Source organism: Cornus florida, unplaced genomic scaffold (genome assembly GCF_030987335.1).
Source record: "Cornus florida cultivar Cherokee Brave unplaced genomic scaffold, ASM3098733v1 CherokeeBrave_3.0.0_Hap2_Chr05, whole genome shotgun sequence".
NCBI classification, from domain to species: Eukaryota; Viridiplantae; Streptophyta; class Magnoliopsida; order Cornales; family Cornaceae; genus Cornus; species Cornus florida.
In genome coordinates, this window is record NW_026775575.1 from 102,411,726 (window position 1) to 102,426,351 (window position 14,626).

Genomic DNA, 14,626 nt, shown 5'->3' on the forward strand with positions numbered 1-14,626 from the left:
CTATTGTGAAGTTTCAATTTTTAGAAATAGGTTAGTACTAAATTTATATACCTGTATTAAAGTTATATTTGTCATATTGTTTATGGATATAGAGAAGTGGAGTGCCACTAACATGTTCCTTAAAACAATTGAAATAATAAAACCAGAAAGAACTAACCAATTTAAAAATTATTTTGACTTCTCATATAATTAGACAGAGTTCCCCAAATCTATTTAAAAGTTACATTCATTCTTTTATATAAGACTTTGTCGTATTAATGGAAATTGTAATTACAACTTTACTTTATTGAAATAAGCAAATTGTTAACGTGGATTACTCTTTGTAGAAGGAGAATGCATTATCCATCAAACCTGAAACCACAAAAATTAGACTAATATGAAAAATTTCGTAGTTTTTCTTAATTAAATGAAATGTCAATGTAATTTATTCTTAAAAAATAATAAGAAAAAATTATATATATATATAATTATTAAGTTGAAACGAGTAAGAAAGATCACATTAGTTGCGTGGAGATATAAAATTCGAGGACATTCAGCAAAAACGTCACAATATTTATGCCAACTCCACAAGTTTCGAAGCATATGAATTGTATGACATGATTAAAATAGTAACAATGTGACGACACGTGGTCATATGCATTCTTATAGGTCTATTTATTTCTTCTCTCTTCCTTTATTTTTTTTAATTAAAATATTTCTCAAACTTACCTTTATCTAACTCGTATTGAGAACAACAAAATGAATTGATAATTGATGCCCACTAAAAGAGGTCACGTGGGTTGGTTGTTTGAAGTTGCCAAATTTAGACCAAACTTGATCATTCTTAGGGTTTAAAAACAATAATTAACTTCTGTTTTCATATATATTTTATTAAAATAAATTAATGTTTCATGATTCCATACAATCACTAAATGATACTACTCGAATAAATATGTTAATTTTAAATAATTTTATTTGACTTGTTATTCAGAACCTTTGTAATAATATATAAAGTGCTTACCGTTTTCTCTCTCTCTATCTCTATATATGTATAATTATATATCCCTCTCATCAATTCAAGACGCCTTCTTATCCGCTGCGCTTTGCCCATACGTTGCAAATACTATATATAATTGTCCTAACATTTTTTATATTTTTATTTTTTTGTCTTCCCAACTTCGTCTGTGTGTGTGTGTATATATATATATATATATATATATATATATATATTGAAAGTATGTGGAATATATATAAAATAGAAGCAAAACAAATTAACTCCTGGCTTCATCTTACTTGCCAATCACATCATCTGCTAACTAGTCTTGCAACTTGCATCATATACCTGATCTCCTCCCTTATCCCTCAAAAGTCAAGTAAAAAAGAAAATTCTCTCTCTAAAACTCTGCATCTCTCTCTCACAGTGGCCACACACATACACATGTAGCTAGTATGCGTGAAGTATTATTGTTTGTTCCTCAAAGTTGTGATAGTGATGGTGCCAAGAGGAATAGAAACCAACGGCCCAGATTCCGAAATACACGCATCAGGAGAAGTTTCCACCACCGGAGGAGTACCTGATCGAGTCTCCGGCGGTGGCGTTGGTGTTACTACAACAGTGAAAAGTTCATTTACAGACGACGCACCGAACCAAAACTGTGATGGCCACGATAATGATCGGGTAATTCTCATATCACTAAATGAATTAACTTCAGCTTAATGTATGTATGTATGTATGTGTATATATATGCGTGTGTTTATATATATATATATATATATATATGAATATGTGTATGTCTTCTGCCCGAAAATAATTCAGTAAGGTCAAAGATGTTGCTTGAGAATGCAACCACGTGCTCTAAGTTCGTTGACTGGGGTGAGAGTTTTAATCAGGTGGAACCGGTTGTAAGATAAGAGGATAATTTGATGAAACTGGTAGGGCCCATTGATATTTTAAGAATCAGATACTAGGATATTTTCATTTTACATTACAGAGATCCTTACAAAGAGTTCAATGAATATAGTTGTACGGTAGTCCTAAACTTTCAACTTGTATAATACTCCTATTACTCTTATTTTTATAGTAATGAGAGACAACATATGTGATAATTAAGTATATTGAAAAAAACAAATATTTGTGATCTTTATATGATTAAAATACACTTAAATGCAGTTGATATGCAAGTTTAAGGCACATGTCAAAAATTAAAAAGAAATAATGGAATGAACTTAAATATTTTAGTAAGAGTGGGGGTATAATAAAAAAAATACATAGTCAATAATTACAAGTCTTCATAGATTTTATAAAACCAACATTATCACAAATAATCGAATTAAAAAGAAATAATGGAATGAACTTAAATATTTTAGTAAGAGTGGGGGTATGATAAAAAAAATACATAGTCAATAATTACTAGTCTTCATATATTTTATAAAACCAACATTATCACAAATAATTGATTCATTTAAGGGTCAAGAAAATGGTCCCACACTTTGTTGGGTACATTGAGGATGACCTATGACAAGTCAGGGTCATTGAAATTTTTTTTTTTCGTTTAAATTTACATACCCATTTTTGCTATTATAAATAGACTTGAATTCCAATTTTTAATTAATTTAAAATTTTGAGAAAGTGCGACTAAAATACAACCGTGGTAATCATTGTTGCCAATTCAAGACTTATTATTGTGCTATTCTACTATATCTACTTTTGCTTCGTTTTTAACTCTTCGTCGCCCATCTAATCAAATTTGCATATAATAAAGTTAATTATTGCTTCCACACATTTTGTTTTTCTATCCAAAAGATTCCCAGAACCCATAATAAGAAAAGATTCTCAGGATGTTGTTTGGCGGTGGGTATAATGACCAACGCACAATGACCGGCCACGTAAGATCTTGTGATGAACAAGACTCGAATTAATGTCTCCCCATGCTTCACTTTAGATTGTCAACTAATATTTGTAGTTTAAATTTGTTCAAGATAGCACCTTATCACATAATTCCGATGCTTTTCAGTCGGGTCTCACACAAGATTGTTCCCTTTTAACTTGTGAGAGTCTTGACGGGTCAAAATGGGGACTTTTTGAATTTTTTCTCTAAATATTATTTTATCGATCCCATATCATAGGTCTATCTTCGATATTACTATAAATTTTTAAGTAAATATATAATTAATGTATTATCTCTTTTAAAAATTATTAAGTGGTCTATTTTTAAATATAAAATATTTATGGTTGCAAATTGTAAGATTTTTGAAAATTTTAAAAATAATTATGAAATCTTTTGAAAGAGAAAGATTTTTGAAAACTTATCAAATGCACAATTAATTTGGAACATTCATAAAGAGAAAATAGACAACTTAATATATACATCAGAATCTCGTCATTTAATTTTATAAAGTGAAATCTTTTTCATCAATTAATTTTATTACGATTAAATTTAAGATTACAGGTGAAATTGTGAAACTCTTTTAATTGTGTAAAAATTTGTGGAACCCTAAACCAATTAATTACCAATTTACCATTAAAAGATGTCAGCAGGGTTGGTTATGCAGAGGAGTGAAAATTGGGCCAAATTCCATCACTTTTGGGCTTGGGCATTTTGATGGTTTGTTTTATTTTTGTGTACTCGTGTGATTTTTGGACCCAACCAACACAACCCGATCCAACAACAGAAATTTCCTCTTTTTTCTAGTTGCATCGGTATCTGCCACGTCCTGCTAGTCTGGAGACACGCGCGCGCACACAGAGGAATGAAGACGACCCATGCTGAGCAATTGTTGAGAACTGTGATTGCTCTCTCTCTCTCTCTCTCTCTCTCTACCCAGATACCCTCTTATCTGCTGCGAATTTCTTCTCACTTTCTATATACATATCTATACGTTTAAGCGCTGAGCCGTAAAACTTCGGATTTGAGTCAACGTTCGGCTCTCAATGACGGAGGATAGTTTCCAAACCCCAGAAATACTTGCGTTTCTCTCATGGTTTGTCTATTCCTCCTCTCTCAATTGCAATTTGCTATTCTTTTTTTCATCAAATTTTCCTTCTTAAATAGTAATTGCTTAAAATTCCAGAGTTATTGTTGATATTTTGATTTATGTTATTTTGATTCAGTTAAGTTTGTTTCTGCATTTAATAGTAATATGAAAGAGACCCTTTTTATTTTTCTGCGTGGATCTTTATGGAATCTGACAAACCCATATAATGTTTTGCCGTGTATTGCTCATTTAAATGTTTAAATTGACAAACCCTTTTTTTACTTTGACGATTACTTGTTAATTATGTGAAAGTTCTATGTTTCAGTCTTAAGAGAATGTGTTGGTTTGCCCTTCAATCTCTATTTTCCTGATTTTTTAAAGAATCCATGGTCTCTATGTTGAGAATTTGATAATTAATGCAGAAATTGAGGAACACGGGCACTAGGCAAGCTTCTGTTACAATGGGGGAATACAATGGTGTAGAATATGTGGGGATTAATGAAGTTCCTCCCCCTAGGTTAGATAATGTTAGGAAAGTCTCAGTTTTACCCCTTGTATTTCTCATCTTCTACGAGGTATCGGGGGGACCATTTGGTGTCGAGGACAGTGTGAATGCAGCCGGTCCCCTTCTAGCCCTTCTTGGGTTCTTGGTTTTTCCATTCATATGGAGTGTTCCCGAAGCTCTGATAACTGCTGAGATGGGTACCATGTTCCCAGAAAATGGTGGCTATGTGGTTTGGGTTTCGTCTGCTTTGGGTCCTTATTGGGGGTTTCAGCAAGGTTGGATGAAATGGCTGAGTGGAGTGATTGATAATGCACTTTACCCAGTTTTATTTCTAGACTATTTGAAATCTGGCATCCCTGCAGTAGGTGGTGGCCTTCCGAGGGTTATAGCAGTGTTGGTTTTGACTGCAATCCTCACATACATGAATTATAGGGGTTTAACCATTGTGGGGTGGGCTGCTGTTCTTTTAGGGGTCCTGTCGATCCTTCCTTTTGCAGTCATGGGCCTCATTGCAATACCGAAGTTGAGGCCTTCAAGGTGGTTGGTGGTAGACCTACACAGCGTTGACTGGAACTTGTATCTGAATACACTCTTTTGGAATCTGAACTATTGGGATTCAATTAGTACACTTGCTGGAGAGGTGGATAACCCAAAGAGGACTTTACCAAAGGCACTGTTTTATGCTTTAATACTAGTTATTCTTGGGTATTTCTTCCCTCTGCTAACCGGCACAGGAGCTATTCCACTTAATCGTGAGTTGTGGACAGATGGTTATTTTTCTGATATTGCTAAAATGCTTGGGGGCGTATGGTTGAGATGGTGGGTTCAAGCGGCTGCTGCAATGTCAAATATGGGGATGTTTGTTGCTGAGATGAGCAGTGACTCTTTCCAACTTCTTGGTATGGCTGAACGAGGGATGCTCCCTGAGTTCTTTGCTAAGAGATCTCGTTATGGAACTCCTCTAATTGGGATCTTATTTTCAGCTTCTGGTGTGCTTTTGCTTTCATGGCTGAGCTTTCAAGAGATAGTTGCTGCAGAAAACTTCTTATATTGTTTTGGAATGATTTTGGAGTTCATAGCATTTATTCGGTTAAGGATAAAATACCCGGCTGCATCTCGGCCTTACAAAATACCGGTGGGAACAGTTGGATCTATTCTAATGTGTGTTCCTCCAACAATACTGATATGCATTGTCTTGGCTCTTTCTTCACTAAAAGTCATGGTTGTAAGCCTTATTGCTGTTGTGATTGGGCTTGTAATGCAGCCTTGTCTCAAGTATGTTGAGAAAAAGAGATGGATTAAGTTCTCCATAAGTTCTGATCTGCCAGATATTCACACCGAATCGTTAATCGATTGAGAAATCCTGGTTATGTCCACGTGCAAATGAAGTCCCAATAATACCGTTCAAGCTGCAAACAGAAGAACTATTATGCCTTCGTCAAGCTTTTGGAAAGACCTCTATGGAACCAAGAATGTTATGGTAGCTTTTGTTTCTCATTAAGTTATATGCCTTGTTTAAATGCTTATTTGTATCTGGCCTATAGCTTTGAGAGTGACAAGTTAATTTGTACCTGGCCTATAGCTTTGAGAGTGAAAGTTATAGGAATGATAATTAATTTAGAAATAAACTTTTGACGGTATAATGAGGCTTGGTGATTTGAATCTAGTAGATCTATGCATCTCCCTGTAGATATCAAGTTTCAGTTTCCTACATTTGATTGCATAAATTTTAATTGCTTTTCAAAAACTTAGTAGTTACAGTGTTACCAGTTCAATCTATTAGTGAAATACATTTTTTTTTTTTTCCAACTGGATGAGAAAACATGTTAACTAAACAAATTTCAAAAGACAAAAGATTTACACCTTTTTCTGGCCCCCGTCTTATTTCAAATAATGATTTGGTCCTCGTGTCCAGCAGGTGTTATCTTTTTTTTTTTTTTTTTTTTTTTTTTCATATGGTACGTATGAGATGAGGAAGAAAACACATATGAGAACAGGCTTGAATTCTTCCTTTTTCCTTTAAATCTTTTATTGGCAATTTATGTTATTTTTTTACCCTTACATTATGTTTGGGAGCACCGAATCCACGCCTCCAAACGCAACATTAAAGTAGTACTCACACAACCCAAGTTGGGAGTCAATTTTTTGTTTCCCTAGTTGGTACTCAAAACCCCACTTCCAAGCAAGAATCGATCAAGAGACCTTTAATGTTTCATGAGTACCAGGGCTCAAGTCTTTTCTAACCAAGTTAACCCTTGAAGGTGAATGAAATAATATTTTATTGCATTTACCATTTCATAAATTGGAACAAGTGAATTATCTTTTTGCGTTACCTGTGTTAATGGTTCCATATTTTTGCCATGACTCACTGTAGGGGACAGGTGGGTTTGATTTTTGACAACTCTTGTGGTGGTGATGTTTGGTGCTTGAGAAAAGTATATTAGATTTGGGGTTTTTCCTTGAGACTTGCTTCAGCTGTTGAATGTTGTGTGACCAAGTAGTCGTGGTTGATACTGGGTTTGCTTTGAGAAAGTATCATTATAGCTTTGGAGTTCTTCCTTGAGGCTTGTTTCAGCTGTTAAAAGATCTAAGAATCTCCTTTTAGCATTGATGTTGTGTAATGATAGTCCTCTTAAAGCAATGCTCCTACTTCATTTTTCTCAATGATATTTCTGTTGCTTGCCAAAAATAAACTACTCTTGGGGTTTATTGGAGCTGTGTTGAAAATAGGTCATTCCGGATTCCGTGGCTGAGCTTTGTTCGATGAAATTGTACCGTAGATGTTGGGTTGGTGCGCTGTGGAAATGGAACTGGCTTTTAATATCTTTGAGAATTCTTTAGGCGACACGAACACTAACATGAGATAAAATGGTTTGGGTTTGGAATCATCGTGTTTGTATCGTAATCGTGTTGACACGGATTGACCCGTTAACTAAACGTGTCTTGTTCGTGTTTGATCCTGCTAACACAATTATGGCACGATTAATCCGCATAACTAAACATGTTTATTGATTAACTCAATTAACTAAATTTGTCAGATAAAAGTGTCGTGTCGTGTCAAGTCTTGACCTACTTATTAACACGTATAATAATCGTGTCGTGTTCGTGTCAACGGATCTTAACACGATTAATAGTCGTGTTCATGTCGACTCTAATCGTGTGTGTCAACACGACTCGTCAACACGAATTGCCACCCCTCGAATTCTTGCTCAATAATACTATTGCATCTAAAGAGTGTTCTAGGAGTTGATCTTTCACGGTCAAAGTTGTTTTGAGCGAAGGGTGGGTTTCTTTTGCGCAAGTGGAGGTAGTAATGGTATGCTTCGACAAAAATTGGGTGATTTTATATATAGCAAGAAACTTAACCGTGAATGAGTAACTCAACTCTGGCGATAATTTATTAGTAACTACTTTCACGATAATTTATGAACTACTGATGAAAATGGCCGCTGATCACAATCAAGGGCATGAATTAACCGTAAAGGAGCTATTATGTTTACTTTTCCTTTATATTGTAATTTGAAATACTCCAATAAATTGGATGTAAAAAAATTTCATGTTAAACATCAGTGATAAATTGCATAAAGGAAAAAAATTAAGGGAGGTAATAAAAAAATTAATTTTATAATAAAAGTCAGTAAATCCATAGATCTCCACATTCCAATGATGATCTAAATTACAAAGTAAAGGATATCATTGACGGGCTGCAGTACTAAATTAGAGAAAAATGATAAAAACTATTGAACCAGTTGTGGAAAGGGATTTCAGATGCAGAAGAAAATGAATTTATATTCTAGCAATAAAACCACATCTTTAACTGGTAACAAACTGGAAACAAAGAAGCGAAGAAGATTAAAAATTGTATACAAAGTATGGAACCATCGAATTTTTATTATTTCGAACACATAAAATACACTCAAATAGCTTAGAAAACAAAATCTGCCTTGTATGATCTTCAAGTGGATGGAAGAGCTTATTTTGTCATCGAAGAAATGAATACCTGTTATGAAAGCCATATCAATCGTCAACCTCTGCCCTTATCTCTTTTTGCAGTTCTTCTTTGTACTCTTCAAATGTCCCAGGGAAAGAACTCACAGTTCCATTTTCTACCACCCAAATTTCACTCCTCTCTTCATCGTCACATACTCGTGATATCAGCCTAGAATCATGACTAACCAGGACAACTCCGCCAGTGAATTCATCAAGTGCATCAGCCAGTGCATCAATGCTCTGCATGTCCAAGTGATTTGTCGGCTCATCCAAAAGAAGAATATGCGGCTTTGACATGGAAATTGAAGTGAAAACAACCCGGGATTTCTGCCCTCCCGATAATTTTGCAATAGGGGTGAGGTGGTTATGGCTTGGGAGTCCAAATTTCCCGAGTTTTGCACGGACAGCCTCCTGCTTGCTAAGTCCCTCTTGCTCTGGATGAAGACGAAGAAGATACTGAACTGGTGTTTCCTCCATCGTTAAAAGGTCCACAAAGTGCTGTGAATACCTTCCAATCCTCAACTTTTGACTCCTGCGTACTTCACCCTCAGTTGGAACCAAATCACCAGCAAGAAGATTGAGCAGAGTAGATTTCCCAGCTCCATTAGGCCCAATAATAGCAACACGAGTCCCCATATCAATGCCCACATCAACATCAGACAGCCTGAAATCCGCTCGATTCGGATAACTGAAGCTGACTTCTATGAGTTGCAAAAGGGGTGGCGTAAGCTCAGTAGGTTCAGGGAAGTGAAATTCCACACTGTAATCTTTCCACTTCTTCGGAGCCTCTGGTAGGTTCTCATCCTCGTCAACTTTGCCCTTTGCCTTGCTCTTTGATGCTTCCTTGGCAGCTGCAAACTTTGCCCTATCCTTGACCTTTTCCTGCTGAGCGCGATTCCCTGTTCTCTTGGCAGCTTTCAGTTGCTTGTCATAAATCTCGAACTTCTTGTTCATCTCTTTGCGACGCTGCTCATACCCACTTTCAAAATCATCAAAATTGCCACGGTAGAAGTGCAGTTTCAAATCATGGAGATGTATGATCTCAACACAGACAGTGTTGAGAAAATCCCGATCATGTGAAACAACAACAAGAGTTTTCTTCCAGCGGCACAAGTACTCCTCCAACCAGAGGACAGCCCGAAGGTCAAGATGGTTGGTAGGTTCATCCAGCAATAAAAGAGTTGGTTGCACAAAAAGCGCCCTGGCCAATGATATTCTCATCCTCCAACCACCACTAAATGACCTAGTAGGTCGGCTTTGCATATCCTTAGTGAATCCCAACCCAGCCAGAATTTTTGATGCCTGAGACTCAGCAGCATCTGACCCCATTATCTGCATTCTCTCATACAATTCAGCAAGCTTCTCTCCTGCATCATCCCCATCATCATCATCTTTGTTATCAAACCCCGTCACAGAAGATGAATTCTGCAGGGCAGCGACCTCTGCTCGAAGTTTTACAAGTTCTTCATTCGCTGAAACAACTGCTTCAAGGGCAGTTTTATCATCACCAATCACCTCTTGTTCAACTAAAAGTACATCAATATTCCTAGGCACTGGGATCTTCCTCCATGCAAGGAGCTTCAACAGTGTAGACTTGCCCATCCCATTGGGCCCAACCAAACCGTACCTCTTCCCATGTGATATCTTTACAGACGCATTCTTCATGAGCTCCTTTCCACGAGCTGACACAGAGAAATTATCTATTGTTATATCCTTGACATTAGCATCAGCTTCATCTTCACCATCAAGAACAGCGGCACGGCTACCAATTACTACAGTGAAAGCATCATGGTCATCCTTGAGAGCCTGCTGCTTGGCTTGCTCAACAGCATGGGCAGCAAGCAAGTCTTTCTTCTCCCGTTTCTTCAACTCTTTATTGGCCATAGAGATCCCAATTGGCCTTATTTCTGACCTCTGTTGCTGGTTAGGTCGTCTGAAGACTCCATCTTCTTGTTGCTCTTCTTGAGAAGCATACACATCATCATCATCATCATCATCATCAGATGGTGGGAGATCAATGCCATCAGTGTATGATGGTTTTGGAGCTGCTTTTGCCTTGGGCTTACCGGAAGCAGCGCTTGAGGAGGAGGATCCTTTCTTGGGTTTCTCTGTTTTCTGATCCATGCTAGCAAGCATGGCTGAAACTGAAAGTTTCTCTTTCTTTTGATCTTTAAGGCCATCTTTACTACCCGGCTTAACCTTCATGGCTGCACCAGTCTCTTCTATTTTCTTCTTTCCCATTACAGAAGCAAATCTGGTATGAATAGAATTTCTGTTAACATTAAAGGATTTCTAAGCTCCTCTAGATCTAAATATTAAATAACTAGAGCAAGGCACTGAAAATGAAAAGCAAACTGATTACTTGATAAACGAAATGTCAAGATTGTATGTACAAGTACAAACTGACTAATCCGTGGCAGCAACTTCAAAACAGAATGTGGAGCTGCAATGAGGAATCAAAGCATGCAAGTGAGAAATAATCAGAATAGTAAATCATAGACTTCGACAGAGAGAGATACAAAGAATGTATGGACTATGGACTAAAAATGAATCAATTCAAAAAGAATTACTTCAGAGACTTGCAAACGAAAAAGAGATGGAGCCTAATTACAGTGCAAAGCTATAGTATATAAATTTACAAATGGATTTACTTAACTAAATGCTGCATATGAACATATTCAACATAAGCATGAATAGTAGTTGTCACATGAAATATAGTCCAATAAACAGTAGTAGAACAGAATAAATTTTTATAGCAAAATAATTTAGGAAAGAGGAAAAAGGGGCAGGCCTCAGAATTAGTAAGATTGCATGGAACTGGTGCCTTGGAATTGGAAAAAAATTAGTAAAAGTTTAAATTTTGTCTCCTCCAATCCCAAGTAATTGAACATAGCATAAATGTAAATTTAGGCAGTGTATGCAGAGGCTTCTTAACATCCTTAACATCTAGTTGAGTTACAACGAAAACCAACCAATCTCAAGTCATTCACTAAGAAAGCCCTTAAAGGGCATAAGGAATTTAAATCAGAAAACATGACTGGGAAATCCTAATTTTTAAAATCGTTTTGAATTAAAAAATAAGTTCTCTAGCATAATTCAACATTACCGATTTCAAAGATGCTCTACCTCTCACAGCTCACACCCAAATCCATATCAGCAGCTCACGATAACCTCATTAATCTCTGAATTAGGTTAAAAATAAAAACTTGACTGAAATCTGTAATTAAGCAACACTCTGAGAATTTTTTTTAACGATTTATTAGAATCCATTCCTTGAATCCATGATGCAAATTAGTCAAAATTCACATTCACCGTTGCGCAACGACCAAGGTATCATCATGATGTCCAATATCACACCCAGATGATCAAAAGTCATATAACAATCCAAAACCCCAATCAAAATTGAAAGGGCGTGAACGTAAAACAACAATATTTTTTCTGTTTAACTGTTTTGAAAAATAAAAAGAAGATAAATTGAGATATCAAGAAGAAAAGATCGAATGAGATAATTTTTTTGATGTTTCGAAACACACCTTTGGGTCAATAAGAGATTGATCTCGAAAAAAGAGAGGTTTGTGTTGCCGGAAGAGAAACTGGAGGTTGCCGGAGCTGGTGGACCTCGCCGAAGGTTGCAATCGCTCACAAGCCCGTCTCTGAGCTAGGGCTTTTTACGTTTCGGCCTTTACGTTTGCTAGGGTTTCTTTTCCTTTCCTTTTTCCACACTTCAATTTATATTTCACCGAGAGGCGGTTTGGATAGACGGAAACTAATTATGGAAAGTAAAAGTACTAGAAGAAATAAAGTAAATTAAAAAAAAATAAGTTTCCAATCTCAACTTGATTAGTATAAAAATTTTATTAAAAAATCTTGTAAAATTATTATTTTATGATTTAAATAGTATGTAACTTATCATAAAGAAAAAAAATTATAGAAAAATTAGGTGGTTATTACCAAACACTTAACTAGTTCATAATAAACGAACCCAAGGTTTTATCTGTCCAGTGGTTTTATTTTTATTTTTTACTTGTATATGATACAGCGAGTCTGTTGGGCTTTTTATATAAAAATTAGAAGTGGTCTATAGCGCAACAGATTACACAAAATAAACTATGAATTGCATAAGAACCTCAAAAATTAGAATAAGTGGATCAAGGAACCATGGTCGTATCAAGGAATGAGTCCAGATGGCCCCAATTTTTCATAAGAATGCTAGTACAAAAATATACATCATTTTTGTAAATAGAGTCTAACAAGAATTTTTGTTAATTTTTAAAATAACAATAACTTTTTTAAATATTTATTTCATTCATTAATTCTCACTAATCTGTTTAACAAAAGGGTGGATCTAGGGTGAACTCTGGGTCCTGCTCAAAAATAAAAAAGTATTACTAATATTAGCTCAATCGATTGACAATTCCTGAATTTTGTCTTTAAACAAAATCGTCAATTATATTTCGTTTATATGAACCAATAAAAAATTATTTTCCTTTTTAAAACAGTTATATGAAGCAATAAGAATTGACTTTAAAAATTGAATGTCAGAGGAGGTTTATTTTGATAAAAAGGCTAAGTGATATGGATGATAATAATAAAAAGGTACAGAGACCACTTTTCAGAATTCCTTCTCATGGAATTGAAATTAGAAAAAATAAAATTTTGGTGATAAAATAATAAAAAAAATAATTATATTTCTTACTTTTTGTGATAGAAAGTAGAATTTTGTTTAGATATTCAATATAACTAATTCATCTATTTCACCGAGAGTATTAAATATACAATTTTTTTTTCTCACAATGATTTTATATTATTTTAAAATCCCCAACCCCCCCCGCGCCGAAATTAAAAATTATTGGCAACCATACTGGTGGAGTTCGATTTTTTTTTTTTTTTTGGCTTTTTGCTAAGGGTCATTTTGATCAAATAAAAGAGCTTATAAATGCTAATATTGTACGATTTAAATGAGTCAATTCAGAAGTCAAAGGATAATTACGTACTCTTATCATGATTGTTGTTCAAGTTTACAAACCTTGGGGCAATTAAATCACACTCTTCCTAAGTTGTATTTACCTGTCTTTATTACAAACTTGGAAGGGTGTGTGTGCAAATTACCCTTACAATTTAATGTACGCCCAGCCCAGCCCAGCCCAGCCCAACCCAAACCCGACTTTGTATTGGGTTGGGCCAGCCCGAGGTAGTACAAATCCGAGTTTTAACCCGTGAGTTGCAACCCAAATATTCACAGGTGGGTTATCCAGGGCAACTCTTTTTTCTTTTCTTTTTTTTCAAAAACAACCATCAGTCGGCCTAATTTCTAGTTTGAACTTAATTTTTTTTAAAAATTAAAGATAGCATTGCAAAGCCAGAATATGTATAAATTATTGACATTTTTTAGTATAAGAAAGGCAGCGTATTACTTACTATTGAAATCTTATAAAAAAATATAATAAGGATGATATAAGTACAATAAAAAAAATTAAAGCCTATGACCCGAATTTGAATATTTTTCAGATTGGGCGGATTAATTGGATTGATTGACTGTTGTTATTATTTTTATTGTTATTTTTTTAAAAAATCTTTCCTACTTGCGTATTACACCTATCAACCATAATTGATCCTTTTAAAAAAAATTACTATGTATATCTTAATCATGACCGTCCATTCTTGAATCTAAAGATCTTATCAAACCCTAAAAACATTTAGCCCCTCTTTCCTGCCATATAAAAAAAAAAAAAGTGCAAAAAACATCCCTATTAGAAAAAAGTGCATATAACTCGCTGTATTATTTATCTTTTGAGCAAATTACATCCTATTGAATAAATATGTTAAAAAATAGTAGTTGGTGATGTCATTATTTATTTATTTATTTTTTATTTTTCTAAAAATCCAAAAGTACCATGTTTGTGTAACAAGAATGTCACTACCAATTTTGTATATATTTGATCAATTAATAGGTTTGTTTGGATATACTTGAAGACCTATCCAAAGAAATCTTTGCCTAATATCAGTTACCAAGAAGACCTCATTTTATTATTTATTTTTTAGAACATTATTTATTTCAATATATATATATATATATATATATATATATATAAAACTTCCTTGCAAATATTCTTTTCTAATTCTATAACTTCTATATATTTTCCTTCCACTACTGGAACTACCCTTCTGTAAGAAAAT

At 34.8% G+C, this 14,626-nt stretch overlaps 2 protein-coding genes across 4 annotated transcripts; one reads left to right on the forward strand and one right to left on the reverse strand.

Moving 5' to 3' along the window:
• The first annotated feature begins 1,279 nt into the window (after positions 1–1,279).
• On the forward strand, positions 1,280–6,128 carry LOC132308064 (probable polyamine transporter At1g31830). Of its 2 annotated transcripts, XM_059806030.1 has the most exons (3): positions 1,547–1,657; positions 3,672–3,960; positions 4,377–6,128. In XM_059806030.1, exons 2-3 carry the CDS (start codon positions 3,958–3,960, stop codon positions 5,814–5,816), a joined length of 1,443 nt encoding a protein of 480 aa, XP_059662013.1. In that variant the 5' UTR covers positions 1,547–1,657; positions 3,672–3,957; the 3' UTR covers positions 5,817–6,128. The 2 variants fall into 2 exon arrangements, with proteins under 2 accessions (XP_059662012.1, XP_059662013.1); XM_059806029.1 differs by lacking the exon at positions 3,672–3,960 and having other exon boundaries at positions 1,280–1,657.
• A 2,160-nt stretch (positions 6,129–8,288) lies between these two features.
• LOC132308065 (ABC transporter F family member 4) lies at positions 8,289–12,185 on the reverse strand. Of its 2 annotated transcripts, XM_059806031.1 has the most exons (3): positions 11,983–12,185; positions 10,812–10,892; positions 8,289–10,703 (listed from the first exon to the last, which is right to left on the reverse strand). In XM_059806031.1, the coding sequence occupies exon 3, from the start codon at positions 10,688–10,690 to the stop codon at positions 8,477–8,479; it is 2,214 nt and encodes a 737-aa protein (XP_059662014.1). In that variant the 5' UTR covers positions 10,691–10,703; positions 10,812–10,892; positions 11,983–12,185; the 3' UTR covers positions 8,289–8,476. The 2 variants fall into 2 exon arrangements, with proteins under 2 accessions (XP_059662014.1, XP_059662015.1); XM_059806032.1 differs by lacking the exon at positions 10,812–10,892.
• Between the last annotated feature and the right edge of the window lie 2,441 nt (positions 12,186–14,626).

Bases quoted from the DNA above. Each gene is read 5' to 3' on its own strand.
- LOC132308064 (XM_059806029.1), top strand. From the start codon at position 1,472: ATGGTGCCAAGAGGAATAGAAACCAACGGCCCAGATTCCGAAATACAC. The intron at 1,658-4,376 runs GTAATTCTCATA...TAATTAATGCAG, and splicing joins ATGGCCACGATAATGATCGG to AAATTGAGGAACACGGGCAC.
- LOC132308065 (XM_059806032.1), bottom strand. From the start codon at position 10,690: ATGGGAAAGAAGAAAATAGAAGAGACTGGTGCAGCCATGAAGGTTAAG.